Consider the following 18,308-nt stretch of genomic DNA (forward strand, 5'->3'; position numbering starts at 1 on the left):
CAATCTGCATAAATACTACTTACTGAAAAACTAAGATTCACTTAGTACATTCTAGTCTCAGGTCTAGTAGTTAGGTGAAGTAGTCTTAGTGTATACTACTGATTATAAAAGATTTATTGTAAGAATGAAATAAAAAAAGAACAGAAATATTAAACAGAATATAAAACAAAAATAGACAAACATTCAACAAAGGTAGCCTGAATTGTATAGGATGGCTTTACTAGATTTGTGCAGAATAACTATAGGATGTATCAGGTAACATCACTGTGTCCTTTGCTGTCATTTTATATTTTGAGACAGTGATTTTCCCGAGTTTCTTACTGTACCATGAAGATATATTTGACAGTGACACAAATTAGTGACCACTGTATGCAGGCTCACAGACAGGCAAATTTATAAATCACTTTGCCTTTCAAACCTTCAAGCTGAGGACAATGATCTCAGAAAACATATCAAAAATGGTTATTGTGACACCCATTTCCACATGGAGTCATCTCACGAACCACAGTAAGTCTTTATCTTGAGAAAAGAGACTCTCTCTCTCCACCGAATGCAAGTAAATAAGCCCATCCCAGATGTGCATGACCACACCGTGCTTGAGGCTTGAGGCTCTGCAGCCATGTGGTTTGACCATAAGGAAAATGTCTTGTTCTGAATGAGGAAATGATGATGAGAGTGTATACAACTGAGGTGAGCTCCTGGCTTGAGCAAAAGTCAGTGTGGTTTGGAGGGGCAGTTGGTATCCCAGAGCTCATTAGAAAACTATGTTACTATTCTAATTTACATATGGCTTATGTTTTTCCTGTGAAGTTATTGTTGTCCCTGAGGAATTATTATAATACTACTGAATTATTCCTATTCTAAGTCATCCAAAGAAACTGATTATACTATGGCAGTTTCCTGGTGACCAGTTATGCTAACTTCATGGTTTCTTCAAACCAATTCAGCAGCATAGATAGCTGGGAAATAAGAAGAAAAATAATTTCTTCTGTGTGAAATGACATAGCTCTATTACAGGCAGTCATCTGCCAACATTAAGCAAAATGACAGCATATAGTATTTTTTATTTCAGAGAAGAGAGAAACTGAACAATCATGGACAATACTTAATAAGAAGCTGTCTGAGATCCAGATAAAAGAACCTATTTCACATGTATTTACAGATTCTCAAAAGTTTCATGTTTAAGTACCAAATGTTTTCATGTTTAAGTACCCGAATGAACAAGAATTAGGTGCTTCAGATACTTTGAGGGTTTGCAGTATTCCTTGTGTATGTAATGCCTGCAATGTTTTGATCTTCCTAAGCTTGTGGATTAAATTCTCCTTGATTAGCTGGAGGATGTGTGTGATCAAAGACTTACACTGATAAATGTGGACCCCTTATGTCATCTTAGAAGACAAGTTTAGTCTTATCCATAGATTGGCAACAGCCTTTTACATTCTTTCATTAATTAATATCCAATCCTGATATGTATTAGGAATAGTATATATTTATGTACAATATATTAGTCCTATCGTGTTCTGAATAAAAACTCTCATATATCATGGCTACATTATACAGAAATTACTATGAAATATCTTACCTATCCTGGTCTGTCTCTTATACCTACAGTTCTAGGACAGGTTCAAAAATCCAAAAGAAAACATCTGTGGGACTGCTCACCTGAACAGTACTGACAGCTGTTTTCAGAACCCAGTTTTAATGTGTAAATGGAATTATTGGTCTTACATTTATGAGAATTGGGAGTTTTAGTTATACATGATGCTTACAGAGTTTTCATCTATAGTATTGAGCATTTTTCCTACGTTATGAATAGAACTGAGAACTGTATGTTTGCCAAAAATGTTCATGTGAAGCTTCCTTTTTACATCAGCAGAATACAGATGTTCAGATCCATGAGTGTATTCAATGCCCCTAGAACACAAAATGACCTCCCAGCACCAACTATACCAATCAGTGTTTTGGGAACACGGCTGATCTTTGTCATGCAATTCTGGAGGTGAAAAGTCATTCAGTTATTTGTCATGTAGCAAATGACTAAAAGGCATAAGAGACATGTGAGGAGAAAGATGACAATAACTCTAATTCCAGTGAAGCATAAAAAATAACAGTTAAATTGATACATTTTGAATATAATACAAGAAAAGGTGAAAAGTACCTTCCAGCTAGAGAGTTGTAACTGTATGCTAAGCCTTGGAATATTTATATACTTCCATTCTCTGGAGTTTGTACAGAGTGCAAAAGAGCATGGTGTTGAAGAGATCTGTTCAAAATGTCAGTGAATTGCTATAAGCTATATAGACATACCAGCTTGTATCCTTAAAAAAAAGGAAGGAATAACTTCATCTCAGAACAGTGGTAAAGAGGCCAGGGTTTGAGCAAAGCTCAACACCTACAGCACCTAGGTAATGAGTTAGCTTTCTCAGCATTAGTTTAAGGATCTTTTCACTACTATCTATGTGCCAGTCTTTGTGATCACTCGGTGCTGATTCTGATCATTACTCAACAAACATAAATAAAATTCACATATCTAAAATTCAGGCTATGCTGAACAGTTTTGCTGCATCTGCACCTTTGTAAATTAACCTAGGTTGTATTAATTATCAAAGTCAGAATAAAAAGAGTACTTTTTAAGAAGAAGCATAAGAAAGTGGAATAATTTTTTTAGTAACCTAGGTTTTCACTTCCGTGGTATGCTTGTCAGGAGTTTAAATTTCTGTCTCCAGTAACACTACAAAAGTGTATCGAAAATCTATTGCCTTCACCTACATGGAAAAGCAAGAAGCACGTGAATGTATGCTTATTTCAATTATCTGGCTCTGTGTTTCCCTCAAAATGAGTCCCTTTGACACACTATATAAAAAAAAGACAAACTAAATTTTGTTTCTAATTTTAAAAGAGTTTCTTCTTTGTTACATAGATTCATCCAAGTAACTTATTATTTGAATCATCTACTAAAATAAGAGTTCTGATGGCTTCTTACACTTTTACCAAGGGTTCCTTTCAGGGAAAAGGTTAAAAAGTGCTCTGCTACCTATTTTTTTTGACAGTCACCTGAATTCTGTCAAATACACTGCACACTTTCATCAGTGGTGTTACCTTTGTCTGCAAATAGCAGTGTACAGATATTCTGTTTCGCTGCTTCCATACGTTACAGCTTTCCCTTTTCAGCTAAATTTCATCTTAACATAAAAGTATAAAATGTTTAACAGTTTTAAAGAAGAACTAACACATGCATCTGACCCCTTTATATTGAAGGGATTTAACTTTTCTGTCAGTAATAAATGTGAGTAAACATTTTCTAAGAACTCTTTGGTGGCTATGTCTCCTCGCTCCCGGTGCTGCACAAGGCATTTTATCAGTTGGACCCTGGCACATCTGATGTTAGAACCACCTTACGTACAGAATATATTTGTTCTACAGCCCACAACTCTCCCCTCCCTGGCAATCAAAACCAAAACAAAACCCATTGTAGAAAGCATGAGAAATCATCAAAGAATAGATATTAGCCCATGTCTAAAACCTTTTTCTTCTTTTCTTTTACATTCCAGCTATGTCTTCTCTTTGCATTTGCTGCAGAAGTACCATTTGTACGAATGAAAATCATTTACGAGTGAGGACTTGCAGGGCAAAACCAAAGTCCTGCTATGAATAAAGATGTTAATGGGGTAACACAAGTTACATGTAATGGGGCATCGGATAAACCATTTGCCGTGTTTAATTTTAGCAGAAAACAAGAAAACCATGTATTTGAAACAGAAACGGTAACATTAAGCAGAATAATAAAAAATAGCAGCATTAACTGAAATGAGCAAAATAAAATCTCCTCTTTTAAACAGCTTCAGGTACCAGGAGTAACGTAGAATAAGCGTTTAATAATTTTTCTATATTTAAAAAAACACAACTCCATCTAAAAATTTGCTTCTGTAGATCGAGAAATTACTTTGACATTACAAAGACAGTTGAGAATTCACAATCAAATGAGAGCCTGCAAGGGTATGCGACCTTACCTTCACCTGCGTACGCCAGAATGGAGCGGGCACGCATCTGCTTCCCTTCTGTGGTTTTGCCGGAGCAGGTGTGTGAGCAGGAGGACCATGCAGACCACATGCTGAGCACACAGTCCTTTGGGCACGGAGCTTCACAGGCAACCGGGATTGGGTAGATAGCATCTCTACACAGCTGTCTGTCAACCTCTTCTCCTGGGAAAAAAAGGCCGGTAGCAGTCCATCATTTGTTAAATTAACTTAAAACGAGCAATCTAGTCCAGATGGACACAGAAATAAATTAGATTCTGTTCTTCTATATAAACAAAGTAAATAGATTTTTTATTAAAATTACTTGTCTCCTCTGCCTCGATTCTGAGAGAACTTGCTTAAATCTAGTTTAATTTGATATTCTGATGAAGTGAATGCCAGCCTAGGCGGTCTTGAGGCTTTCATTTTGTAATACTTGATTTCACAGAAAATCCAAACGTGAGTAACAGAGTATCTAACATACCTATGGAAAACTGTGTACGTGGAAACACATGTTGTAATGACCCAGTTTTCTTCCATGTTTGTGGGAGAAGGAGAAAAACAGCCTAACTTCCAGTTTAGCCAGTTTTGTAACCCATAATTCATCCTTTGAATTGCAACTATCCATCAAAATATGAAAAGCTGCAGTAAACTGCAGTCAGAGTGTCATTTAGTTAGAAAGATCTTCATTTGTTAGCAAACCAGCGACACATCACTCTTTGTGTCATGGAAGTATAAAACGATCTATGCATTTGTATTATGTCACATCAAGGCACACATTTCATTATAATAAAAAGATCCAGGCTGGTATAAATTGTTCAATGAAATATTAGCTATTGTTTAAGTAGCAGGGTTCCTTTTGTTTTCAGTAAGAAAAATGGTGACAGCACTGTGTCTAAGATCTGTTTGAACAGCACCCTAATCATAAAATGGATAGTTTTGTGAAGTGACATATGATTTCTTGATCAAATAATTTAATATTCATTACGTGAGGAATGAATGAGGGACCACATATTCTGATGTCAAAAAGTCTCATGATAAATCTTCGTGTTGGAGTAGATGATGGAAAAAATTAACTAAGAAGGGAGAGGTTTGGGTTCACTTTTTAGAATTCTAGCTTTGTTATTTTACAAGCCAATTAGAGTGCTTGCAAGGAAAAGCACAAGGATTGAGCAGTAGCCCAATCATAATGCCAGTTTCAAGGAACTGTAAAAAATTTGCATCTAAGAGCACACTGGAGTTCTGAGACCCTGATAACCACCTACAATCAAGGCACGGAAAGACCCAGTTCATTTGTAAACATGAAACTTTTAAAAAAAATTTTCTAAAAAGGATAAAATTTCAAAGCATCTGAATGCCTTTTGTGCTATATGATCCTTGCTGTACTAGGGCATAAAACCTCCTGTTGAGTTATGTTTTGCCTTCTGAAATACTGTTGAAGCATACTTGATCTTACCAGGACTGAACAGGAGTGTCTAGAGCATGCACTTTCTAAGATCCATCATGTCAATCCCTTTGTTCTAATAGCCAATGTCAACAAAATAAAGTCTTATCACGATCTGCAAATGAACATAAGACTTCAATCCAACAAAACATTTGTTAGGTATATTAATTACTCTATAACTGAATCATAAATGCATCAGCCACTGTTAATAATTATCAGCTGGATTCTGAAAGCTAATTCAGTGAGAGCTGTGCATACTGCAAATGAAGCCAAAGCTCTATAAACACTGATTTACCCAAGTCTCAAATTAGGCTTTATTGCTTAATAGAATAATAATATTAAAATGATACAAACACTAATCTAAACAGAAACTACATTTTTTGTCATTCAAGATTTACAGTCTTAGAGTCTCTCAAATAAGAATCTCTGCTAAACTGAGTTCCTGAAACTAGGAGGTTCTTTAGTACTTGTCATATTGTGAGTCCCAGAGCTATTAATGACCAAATTCTTTATGAAAGAGGAAAAGATGAGGGCCATCCATCCAATATTAACCAGAGCCAAATATTTTATTCATACAGAATATTTAGGCACAACAGAACTGCAAACATCAATCTTCCTTGGCTCTGAAAACCAGGGGAAATCTACAGCTCATGTTTTTAAAATAACCTGAAGTAGTCATAGTTGTCTGAATTATAAAGACCTTTGAGATCAAGTCAGTCTCAACAGTTGTATTTTCCCATATTAAAAATAAAAATTTGAGCCTTGCCGAAGGCTTCATAGCTCTCCCACATCAAGTTCTGCTTCCCTCACTGGACTCAGTCTGCATCAATTGCTCCTTCTTTTGTATCACAGGTCACCACACTCTGACACTAGTGCAGGATAGATTCCTTTCTGCTTCCTCAGAACAGAATGTGTTTGGGTTGAAAGACGAAAGACAAGAGACAGAGGAGCGGACTGTAAACATCCTTTCCAAAAAAGAGGAAAAAAAAGCTAGAAAAGGGGCTAACCCTACTCTCAAATTGTTCCATTTCTAGGTAAGACTCAATGAGATAAACTGCCAGGATACTTTCACGCTGGCTACTATTACAGTAAAGTGTAAACAAATGATACTATATTGAGCTTATTTATAACCTGCTAGCTGTTAATTTTAAACTCAAACTAAATTTGGGGCCATAATGAGAAATTCCGTTAAACTAGTTTCAGTCTGAGTTTATATTTCAAACAAAATTAAGCCTTGGACCTCTCTCAGAATCAAACCCTTCTTTTCTCCTTTGCTTTTACAGAGAAAATACTCTAGAAATACGGATCTTACATATTGGCATTTCATTTTTGTCAGCTGTCCAATTCTCATCTGATGAATTCAATAGCATAGAAATGTAGTCGGAAGGAAGGTTTATAATGGGTACTTCTTATCTTCAGTGAGATATTTTTTTTGACTAAATTGTTTCTGACATTTCACTAATGATTTTATGAACAACTTGACCTTTTTTACCTTCCTCTTTAAAGTGCATAGTGTAGTCAACTACCAGGAACCACTCAACCCTAAACTGGGAACAATGCCAGTGTAAAGGGTAAAACTACTCAGAAAATGTCCGATTTGAAAAAGTTTGCCATATGTGTGGAAGTGAGTCCAGAGAAGGGCCACGAAGGTGATCAGAGAGTAGAAGCATGTTTTCTATGAGGAATGGTTGAGAAAATTGATGTTGTTCAGCCTGGAGAAGAGAAGGCTGTAGTGAGACATTGTAGTACCTTCCAGTATTTAAAAAGGCCAACAAGAAAGCTGGAGAGGGGCTTTTTACAAAAACATGTAGTGATAGGACAAGGGGGAATGGCTTTAAACTGAAGCAGGGTAGGTTTAGATTAGATAAAAGAAAGACATTTTTTACTGTGAAAGTGGTGAGGTACTGGAACAGGTTGTCCAGAGAAGCTGTGGATGTCCCACCCCTAGAAGTGTTCAAGGCCGTGTTGGATGGAGCTCTGAGCAACTTGGTCTAGTGGAAGGTGTCTCTGCCTATAGCAGGGCAGGGCTGGAACTAGATGAACTTTATCCCTTCCAACCCAAACCATTCTATCATCCTATGATTCTGTTTGAATGTTTTGGGTATAAATTTATGTTGCACAAGAGCTGAAGACAGAACTCCAAAAACATGACTGAAAGGCCTCTGCCCTGGGTTATTTATACTTTAAATGACAGAATGACAAAAAGTAAAAAACAAAAAGATGAAGACAGAATATGACATTTCTGTCAAGAGAACTCTTCACCATTTATCAGTTGATTTGTTCTTTAAAACCTGGTATCTAGCAGTAGTCCATATTCAGAAACAATGTCTACGTTGTTGAATGATGCACAGATGCACATCTTGGACTAAAATCTCCAAACTGCACTTAAGGGAGTGACTGTATGTAGAAATGGCAGGAAGCAAAAGAGGTTTCATTTTTCAAGAATTTAAAATGTCAAAAATTGTTTAAACCTTTGCTGAGATTTTATTTACAGATTTACATTAGTGAGGAGTGCTGAGCTAGCATTCCTCAAACTGGATCCTCAAACTCAAATGCTGGATCCAGCTAGACAATTAGCAAAATGAGTCACTGCATTAAAACCTCCTTGTGGCCGCCTTTTTGGCATGAAGACCTCCTGTATGTGTGCACAAAGGAGAGCCACTATTGAACTACCAAACAATTTAATTGCTTTAAAACAAACAAACACAGAACACCAACCAAATGAAAAGCCCCAAGCCTCCTACTGAATGGGCAAAGTTTTACAGATCAGAGAGGGAACTTGTGAATAGCATTCCGGATGAACTGGCTGATAAGTTTCAGACTGTATTGATATCATCAGTTTTGTTTTATCATATTCACAAAGCTAATGTGGTATCTGTGAAAATTTGGTCTAGATGCTAATGGTCAGCCTAGACCACAGAAGACCCATTTTCTGAGGTTAGTGCAGTTGAATCACGTCATTCCTTTGTGGTTTTGGTCACTCATGTAAAATGTGCCTGATATTTAAGTTTCTTGTAAAATGATTCAAGAAAGTTCCAATGGGAAGTATTCTTAGAGTTGGTATCACTAGAGAGACATGGTAAAGAAATGTTCTTCCTTATGTGTATTATTTAACATGTACTTCAGCACACAATAAAAAATTGCTGTGAAATTCTAACCTGTAGTAAATGAAAAGGCAAGTGTTTAAAAAAGGAATTTTTTTTTTAAAGCCTTAAAATAAGCACTAAAATCGCTGCAAGATTCAATGAACCACAGAGAACAATTTAAAAACATTCAACATAAAACTGCTGCTGGAGTCCTATGCAATAAGACAACAAGCTTGGTCTCACTTCTGCACCAGGAAACCAGCTATTGTTTCTGAAAGTCTGAACTCTAAACCAATATAAACTCTGTAAAAAATTGACAATAAAATCACAGTAAACGGGATTAAATCAAGAGAGTGCTTTCAGCATTAATATTAAACATTATTTTTAATATGTCTATGTAATCAGTAAAAGACAGGAATATTACACTGGTGTCAAAGCAATCTTACAGTTATATTTTAGAGTTCATAAAAGAATTAATGACGGCAACTGAGATCAAATGCTAAAATTGGAACTTCAGATTCTGAATTGCTTAGTACAATGTGTCCAATTTACTATTCTTCAACTCTAAGAAAAGAAAAGTCTCACTTAGGTCAGTACCGTTTTTTTGTGGTTCCTAGCACCCACACACAATAGTCTGATTTTAAGTACAACAAACCACAGAGAATCATTGAAGTGTTTTTAAAACTGCACATTTAAAATGAGGACATAAAGATACAAAGTATGGAAAACACTAACAGCTCACAGCACTGTATGATCTACATGTACTGGTTATACATATTAAGGTATGTACTGCGTTGCATGTATGTGACTACATCAGTTATAGGCATCAGTTTCTCAGCTGATGCCTCTCAGCAGTTTTCTTGTCTTGCCATTGAAGCTGAAAAGGAGGCACATGATGTATCATCCACTGGAAAACTGCTGGGCACCTAAAATACTTGGAAAAGCACCCCAGAGCTCAATTTTTAAAGTGCTCAATGTTTGTGGGTGAAGAAGGCTTGGACATTATTCAACTGCCTTCAGTAATGCCTCTAAGCTTGCAGCCTGCAGGAGAAAAATGCAGTTAGTTCACACAATAACAAAATCTGTGAGCTGTGCTGATTGCCACTGACTGTTTCTTTCCTTTCCTGTGCAGAAAAATAATCAACAGGAAAGTCTTGAACTGTCTCCACTGTGGGTTGCAAAGGCTGAAATGGCTGAGACGGTTCTTTATCTTGAACATGCAGCTTCCCACATACATTCTTCCCACATGAGGTCCTATGTGTGTCCTCACACATTCCCTCATCAGTCTCAAAATGTGTTGAATGACCTCCTCAGTCTGGCTGAGGAGCCAAAGCTGTCCATCAAGAACAAAATATGCATATTTATACTCAAAACTTAGTAAAACCAGGACTGCGCTATGTGCTCAGTCCTGTTCTTCATATGGAAATAACTTTAATCACTTCCTGCAGTTGAAGTTAATAAAACATATCCTTCTCCACTAAAAAGTTTGTGATACAATGTTAATTTGTTTTGTATTATTCCTGTAGAGATATACAATGATAGTTTGACTAGAAGAAGGGAAAATATGGAGATTTTTGTTTGTTTGTTTCTTAATTTTCTTAAAATTCTGAAGTGCCTAAATCACAAGTGTGGATTTTTCTTTCTAAAATGATCAGAAGAGGTAGAGAACTACGTTATGCACTGTGCATAGGAAAAAGTGGGGGCCCATAATACGTTCATTCAAATTTTGTCCTTTTGCATAATCAGACACTTGCAATGTGTCTTCCTCAAACCTTATCATAGTTCTACTTTATCAGAATTGCTGACTGGAAATTCAGTCTCTTACCATGACTTATTCCTTTTTTTTTTTCTTTTTTTTTTTTTGGCCATTCTGTTTTGTTTTTTGGTTGGTTTTCCTTATACAGGAGGAACTCTCTGAGGAATGTTATCTTTGTCAGAGAATGTCTCTAACTAAAATGCATACACAACTGCGAAAGGCTGACCCAGATTTTTCAGTAGGGAGAATTTAGAAGTTAATCTCTGAAAACCTAATCAAATAAGCCACAGAAAGGGTAAACACAAATATTTACAAGCAATTCATCATTTACCATCTAGTTTAGCTCAACAATCTTAAGAGTATTTGGAGGGAAAAAAAAGCAGCACATACAGCAGTACCTGACTGACAGAACAATCACTACAATACCTGCATGTAGCACATACTTTGACAGACAATAGGAAACTTTCTGTGTTCTATTAATCCCTCTAGCCTTCATATCATCTTGATGGTATTTATTCATATCTGCTCCCAAGTCTGTCAATGTAAGCTTTAATGTTAGTAAAATGGTAATGTCTTTGAAAACCACAGCAACCTTAGTAATTATTTTCTGTTACGGTTCCTGAGTGACCAGCTGTCAAAAATATCTCTTTATAAGGTAGGTTGATAAATTCTCAATGTTTGAAATAATTTTAACCTCTCTAATTGAACATAAAGCCACATTAACTACAATTTATGACCTCAATATATTCTACTTCATTGACTCCTACATTTTTCAACAAACACAACGTGAAAAGATGGTGTATTTTCCCCTCATATTATTCTTATCAAGTAAAGTTTCTGTATTCATTTCTAATGCTTAGGTGCCTAGCTGGTAGCTCCAAGTGTTAAACCAGTTGCTGATTCCCTAATCACAAGCCTTTCTCTCAATTGCTTTCGCTAAGTAGTATTTGCATTTAATTAAGTAAATCTTAATTAGCTGATGGTTAATATTCTTGAAGTCTTTTTCTTCTAAGAAGCCTAAGTAGAAATGGCAGTGATTTCAATGAAGACAAATACACTGGTTACATCTGTTCATTATGTAAAAATGACAGAAAGTTGGTTTAATAGTTTAATGATATAAAAACATTATAGGATTGTAAATTGATTTGGTGATTTGTGTGTGCAAGTTTACTGTGGTTTTAGTTTCAATGCAGTATCAAACGGTCTATTTCTTACTAGAAGAAAAATGGTAAACTTGATACTTTGGCCACTTATTCAAAAAAACTATCATGAATCTCAGAAACACGTGGATGTATTTATTTTTTTAAAATAAAAATAAAAAGCACATAGACCTTACTCTTATTTACATCTTTACCATGACAGCACAAACCAGTAACATAGAGAAAGGGTCACTGACTACTCTCCTTTCACTATGTAAATAATGGAAAATATGAATACCTTTTAAAATACTTTTATAATACTAAATTTTAAAATGTGGATTTGGTTTTTTGTTTTTTTAAGGAAACATTTGTGATGACAAATGATTGATAATGACAGGAACTAATAATATATAAAACAAAAATAGTTGGAGCTTAGAAACCCACCATATCCAATATTTTTCCAATCAAAGATAACAGCATGTCAACACACATAAAAAAAAAAATCATGATCTTTTTAAGGTTTTCTGTTCCTTAATGAGATGAAACAACACATTTTACAAGGAATAACTTTTTGTTGATGGCTATGTGCAATTTTCTTCTTTCTTATGGGAAAAGAAATTTTGATGAGTGGGATGACAGTGGCTTCAAGGACTCCCACATTCATGCAGAAATCTAATTTCAACAATAACACTTTAACACTTCTGCTCCTTCTCTGTAACCAAACCAGTAAATACTACTGCTACAGCTCAGTTATAGCTTACAGAGTAGCATGTGTTTGCTCACCTTTCCAACAACACAGCATATTGCCAGCTGTGTAAAAGAACGCAGAAGCAGTAGTAGTAGTTGCAAGTAGTTTATAGGAAAGCTAAAAGGTGTGAAAGCTATTCTGCTACAGAGGTAAGACAGTTCTAGCTACAAGTTTCTTCCCTGTCTTTAAGCTCATCCAAAGCTTCAATCAAGCAAATTTCAAGAAAAGTAAGGCACTGTTAAAAAATCCAGGTCAGTATTCCTTAAAGCATCAGGTAAAGCTTTGCACCATATACAAAACAGTTACAGGAATGACCAAAACCAAAATAACACTTCATACCTTGAAATAATGACAACAACAAAGGGACAACTCTGACGCAAAAATTAAGAACCTATTTTAAAGATGAATATTTGCTGCTATAATTGCTTCCGATGGGAAATATCTTTGCATAGTCTTTGGATGTAACTTAAAAATAATGGTTAAAAATAATGAACTCACATCTTCAGATACGATATTAATGCTCCCAGTAATCCCATTTCCATATCTGGCAATAGCAGAACATTTGTGCCTCCATTTATACTGGAGTCATCTATCAGGATTACAGTCATGTAGATACAGTCTAAATTTCACAGAAGCAAATAAAAACAGGTAAAAAAATAGTATTTCTTTACTCAAATAATTTTTTTAATGTAAAATGCAATGTCATCTGGACAGATTAAACAGTATGAAAAAAAATAGTCCATAACTATGTTAACACAGAAACATACAGAAATCAGGAGCATTTGGTTGGGGAAATTAATTCCATTAAAGGGTAACCTTCTTATTTGTGCTTGCATTCTTTACTCAGTGAGAATGAGAAAAGTGAAAAATAGCTAGATTTACTGAGGTTGAAAACTAAAATTACATATTTTCACTCAGAAAATATAGAAACAGGTTTTCCAATTCTACTTGTACTTATTTACATAATTTTCTAAGTAGTAAGGACGATGCCAGCCACAGTATCTGTTCCCCCAAGCACACAGCAGTCACCTGACTACCTGTGAGGGTACCAGTTAAATAAACAATAAATAAATAAATAAATAAATAAATGTACATGAGGCAAGTTCCTTCACTATACACACAAACGCACACTGATGGTATCTTACAGCACTATGACTTAAAAAGTAACACAGTCTTTTTATCTCTGACACAACCCTGTGAGTTACTGAGTGCATATTTTGTATTACGCATCAAAGGCTATTGGAAAATTCTTCTTACAGATGATACCTTCTTTGATTCTTCACTGCTTCAGATACAATTGAATATTCACCAGCATGAAAGAGGCTGTATCTGAATTATTAGTGATAAAGTGAGTATGACTAAAAAAGCCTATTATAAATAGGAATACTGAAGAATTAATCTGAACTAATTAAAATCAGACTTTGAAGGAGATTAGTTAAACTGTATTAACATTTTATGTTAATAAATAGCCCACTTTGTATGGCTATCCTTATTCGGAATGAAAGAGAAAATTCTTGAAAAAGAGAATTAAGGTCACCTTAACTCTTAATAAGAGGATTCACAGACACATTTAGTATAGTTTAATTATTTTTGCCATTAGTTTGGATCGACTTTTCAAAGTGTCTCTATGCATATAAGACAAAACAAAAACTGAGACATGATATGCCTTTAGCTGAAAATCTCCTATACTTTTTACTTGATGTCATAGTAGACTTGTACCACAGGGATAGAAGTCTAGTATTTCTAATAAAGAGTACAGTGGAGTACCCATACACTACTTGACAAAAGGAATAAAATTTTCCTACTGCTTGACAGGTATTTGAAGTATTTTCATGGTTCATTTGCTAATGTAGTCTTACTGAGAATGATAAGGAACAGAGAATACAAGTGTATTGATCATAACCAAGCACAGTTGCCTTCTAGTGTCAAATAAGCCAATCAAATGTCATCTTGATATGAAAGAAAAAATAAGTTTGATGACACACAACAGTCCCATTGAGAATAAAATCAATATTAGTCAAGGGACCAAGTGGGATCAATATGTCAGACCAACAGGCCATTTTAGGAGGACGGGGAAAGGAGGAGAAAAGTGCTGACAGAGCTAGAAGGAAACAAAAAGACTGAATCTGAAGGATGAGATCACTTGAAAATTCACTCTACATTTCTAAAAGCACTTGTCAAAAGCACCAAGTCACATTAAAAAATATAGCTGATTCTAAGTTCAACTGGGCTGTCTTGTAAACTTTTCCCAATCGAGCCCCAATTCATATAGTGAAAAAATGATATAAAAATATGATTTAAAAAATTTAAAAATAATTTATTTGTTTGTAAAATGTTACAGAAACTCTACTGGGTTTAAAAGTGAAGAAAAACCCTTTCACAGACTTTAGAAACACTGGTACTGTTATTTGAATATTGTTAACCACAGGATTTTAATTACATGGATTTGAAAATGCAACATGCATGTATTTTATTGCAATATGTCTTTTTCATTATTTAGAAAACAAGACAATTTTCACTGGCAATTGTGGTACTATTTTTTCACTGCTGAGTATTCTCATAAAATTTTAAAATTCATCTGATATAGACAAGTAGAGTGTTGTAGCCTTTTAAAAGGTTTCACATGCATTTTATTGTAACTGCTATTTTAGGCATTTCCCCCTCACCTCCCATAAGCTCAAAATAAAGTGGAGAAGAAGTTTGGGAAGGGCAATGGAATGTCAATCAAACCAGTTTGATCAGAAAAGGTAATTCTGATGTGCTCATCTGAACTAGATTAATATTCAGGGATATAAGTCAGGAATAGAAGCATAAAAAGGAAATAATAGGCAAGACTAGAAAAACAATGTGACAGTTCCACTAATGTCAGTAGAATGAAAGTGTTCACCACAATCTTTTCAAAAACTCCCTACACTGAGGTACCAATCTGCATATTTTCAGCAGTTACCTTAAATGGCCTGTTTTTTCAAGAAACATCAAAACTTTCACAAACTTCAGGCTTCTCATTTTCTGCATAAATATGAGCTTTGGTGAATAAATTTATATATTTAAGCAAAAAGGTTCAAGAAGTTGCATCATAAATTGGTTCATAAATACTCCAGCACTGCAGTTTCAACACTATTTTCCTAGAATTTGCCCAACAGTTTAATGATATTCTTCTCTCTAATGCAAAAGCTTAATCCACAGCTGAAAAAAAATTACTAATGGTATGCACCTGACAGAATATTAGGTGAATTTTTCAGTTTTTCAATTACTTAGTATTTCACAAATATGCAGTGAATTTGCAGCAAGTTTACAACTGTGCATTCATATATATCCGTCATACCTCTTGCCACACAAATATACATGTATCTCGAAGGGGAGTTTAAGAGAGTAAGAAAAATTATTTTATATTGGAAAAGATGATTTCAAACATTTTCTTTGTATTATTCATCCAGCTGCAGCTAGTAAAGAGTTGTCACTCTCTATGTAATCTGACAGCTCAATTAAATCACAGTTAAAACACAGGACCCAAGAGGTGTAAGAGAGATCACTGCCACTGTCATGTTTACACATTTCTGAGGAATGGTTTTAAAATTAATTTCACGGATGCTTCTGTCTGTGCCCTACTACTGGTAGATAAAATGCAGTCTTTGGAGAGCATCTTTTTATGTATCTTGCAAAGAATATCTTCTCATCATTACAAGTAGAAGGCACAGCAAGACTTTAGGGAGCTCAGACATGAATTAATCTTCTCTTTTGGAAATATTTTCATAACTGATTCCAGAAGACTAAAACTAACCCACCCTTTTGACTTTTCCATTCTTCAATCCTCTCAGTATATGGATTCAGAGAAAGAGATGTAAGGAAAGCAGCCAGAGGTCAATACCATTATATCTTATATATGCTAAATTAAGGAAATATAATAACATTGTCATAACTAAATCAGAAATAACAAGAGCACATTTGCAGTACATAGGGACATTACAACTTTCTTACTTTGTTAATAAGTTATACAAGCTAATGTCCTAAAGTTACAGAAATCTGAGAGATTTCACTGTAGATTTACACCTACTCAAAGAAATAAATTGTTTCCTGAAAACAGGATTCCCTTTCCCTACTGGAAGGACATCACTGGTTTTCTAGAAGCCTTCTTTAATATATGAGATGCTTCTAGCTAGTGTAATTCTTCTTTCCCCCTCTTTAAATAATAATAAAATAATAAAATAATGCATAACAATAAATAAATAATAATAAACAATATTAAATAATAATAATTAAATAAAAGCAATAATTAAAAAACCCATTCTGAGACCCTCAGAACAAGAGATTTAATATTGTTTTTGCTTAATATCTTTTCTCTGGAAAACACTAATGCAGCAATTTGTTATTTATAAAATAATATCAGTACCAGTGAATTATGTCTAATATCAGTAAAATTAAACACAAACATCTGATAATTCCTAGGGAAAGATTTATACAGTTAATCAATAAATTACCCCCAAAACTATGTCAAGAAAGCAAACAAGAGTAAATGTCAGAATTGAAGTTGCCTTCATATAATGCAGGCTTTTTAATTGCATAATCACATGCTTATTTTTCCACTGAGTCCCTTCCTCCTCCAGTTCAGAGATTGGAAACTCCTTAATGATATTTGGTATTTTTAGTTTTATTCTGTTTGTTCAAGGCACAGGGCTATGTTTTATTTACCACATACTAATTCAAAGTGTTATTAAAACAGAATTGGTATTTTTTGCTAAGATCTTTCTGTCATGACTATCAGACGTCCACTAATACAGTGTTATTTTCAGAACACTCAAGATGTGATGGGTTCATATTATATTTGGCTGGCTGTGGTGGGTTCACTTTGGCAGAATGCCAAGTGCCCACCCAGCTGCTCTGTCCCTCCCCTTCCCAAGTGGACAGGGGAGAGAGTAAGGTAGGAAAAGGAAACAACACAAATCATGGGTTTTGATACGACAGTTTATATTTATCCAAGCAAAAGCAAAAGCAGCGTGCGTGCGCACAAAGCAGAAGCCAGCAGTTAATCTCTACTTCCCATAAGCAGCGATGGTCGGCCACTTCTCTGAGAAGCAGGACTCGAGCACATGGCAGCCATCAGAGACAATGAGTGTCTCCGGTCCTGCTCCTTGCCTTAACTTTTATATCTGGGTTGACGTCATATGGTCTGGAATATCCCCTTGGTCAGTGTGGGTCAGTTGGCCTACTTGTGTCCCCTTCCAGGATCTCGGATCTCGCCCTCGATTGAAGAAGGAATGTTACAGCAGTAGCCAAAACATGGGTGTGTTATCAACACACCTCTAGCTACCAATGCAGAGCATGGCACTGTGAGGGCTACTATGGGGAAATAAATTCCAGCTCAACCACACCCACCACACTGATGCTGAACAAAAGTGGAGCAAAATAAAACCCTGAAGAATGAGAAAACTAAGGTTAGCTTTATCAAAGACGTTGTATCCATTACTACAAAATGCCCACTTAATCGCCAAAGGAGATAGATATATCTGTATCACAAATAAGTAGTAGGTTCTGGGGGAAAATGCCATGTTGGCACACTCAAATAATTAAGTACTTCCATTTGACACATTCACATAAGGATCAGACAAATCATTTTAATTTCCTGATGTTTGAGGGCTTGCCTTTTCAAGCTAAAATACCTAATTTTGACATAATATTTGTTTCCAATCTTCTACTTTAAAAGAGAAGCCAAATGAAAAATAGTACTTCTGCCACGGGTGTTACACTGATGCTGGACAACGCTGCTCTGCCTGGTGACCTCACGAGGCAAAAGCAGAAGCAGACTATAATGCATTGCGTTCCAGCTCCAGAAGTTATGAATTTCCTTCTTTCTTCCCCAGTCTCTGGCTTCTTATCCAGCCTTATTTTTTCTAGACACGAATCCCAGTCTGCCACCTCACTGTCCCTTTCACCCACTCCTGCCAAATTCTCCCCAGCTGCTTGTCAAATCCTCACTTGGGCTGACCGTTAAGAGACTAAATCCCTCACAAAATTCATTCCTAATCCCTGTCATGTAGAGACATTTTATAATTTACTTGGTCTCGGTAAATTGTCCTGGAAACCAGGGTAAAATCCCACCTTTCCCCAGTTCTTAACTTCAT

The 18,308-nt window shown here is 35.4% G+C and overlaps 1 protein-coding gene across 10 annotated transcripts in view; it reads right to left on the minus strand.

Moving 5' to 3' along the window:
* THSD7A (thrombospondin type 1 domain containing 7A) overlaps nucleotides 1-18,308 on the minus strand; it is a 282,013-nt gene that overhangs the window by 68,975 nt on the left and 194,730 nt on the right. For all 10 annotated transcript variants that reach the window (XM_027639106.1, XM_027639103.1, XM_027639110.1 and 7 more), the window contains one exon: nucleotides 4,011-4,202. In XM_027639106.1, coding sequence (XP_027494907.1) covers nucleotides 4,011-4,202 — 192 coding nt within the window. The remainder of the gene's footprint in view (nucleotides 1-4,010; nucleotides 4,203-18,308) is intronic.

The sequence above is a fragment of the Corapipo altera genome, unplaced genomic scaffold (genome assembly GCF_003945725.1).
Source record: "Corapipo altera isolate COAL_440 unplaced genomic scaffold, ASM394572v1 44, whole genome shotgun sequence".
Classification (NCBI taxonomy): domain Eukaryota; kingdom Metazoa; phylum Chordata; class Aves; order Passeriformes; family Pipridae; genus Corapipo; species Corapipo altera.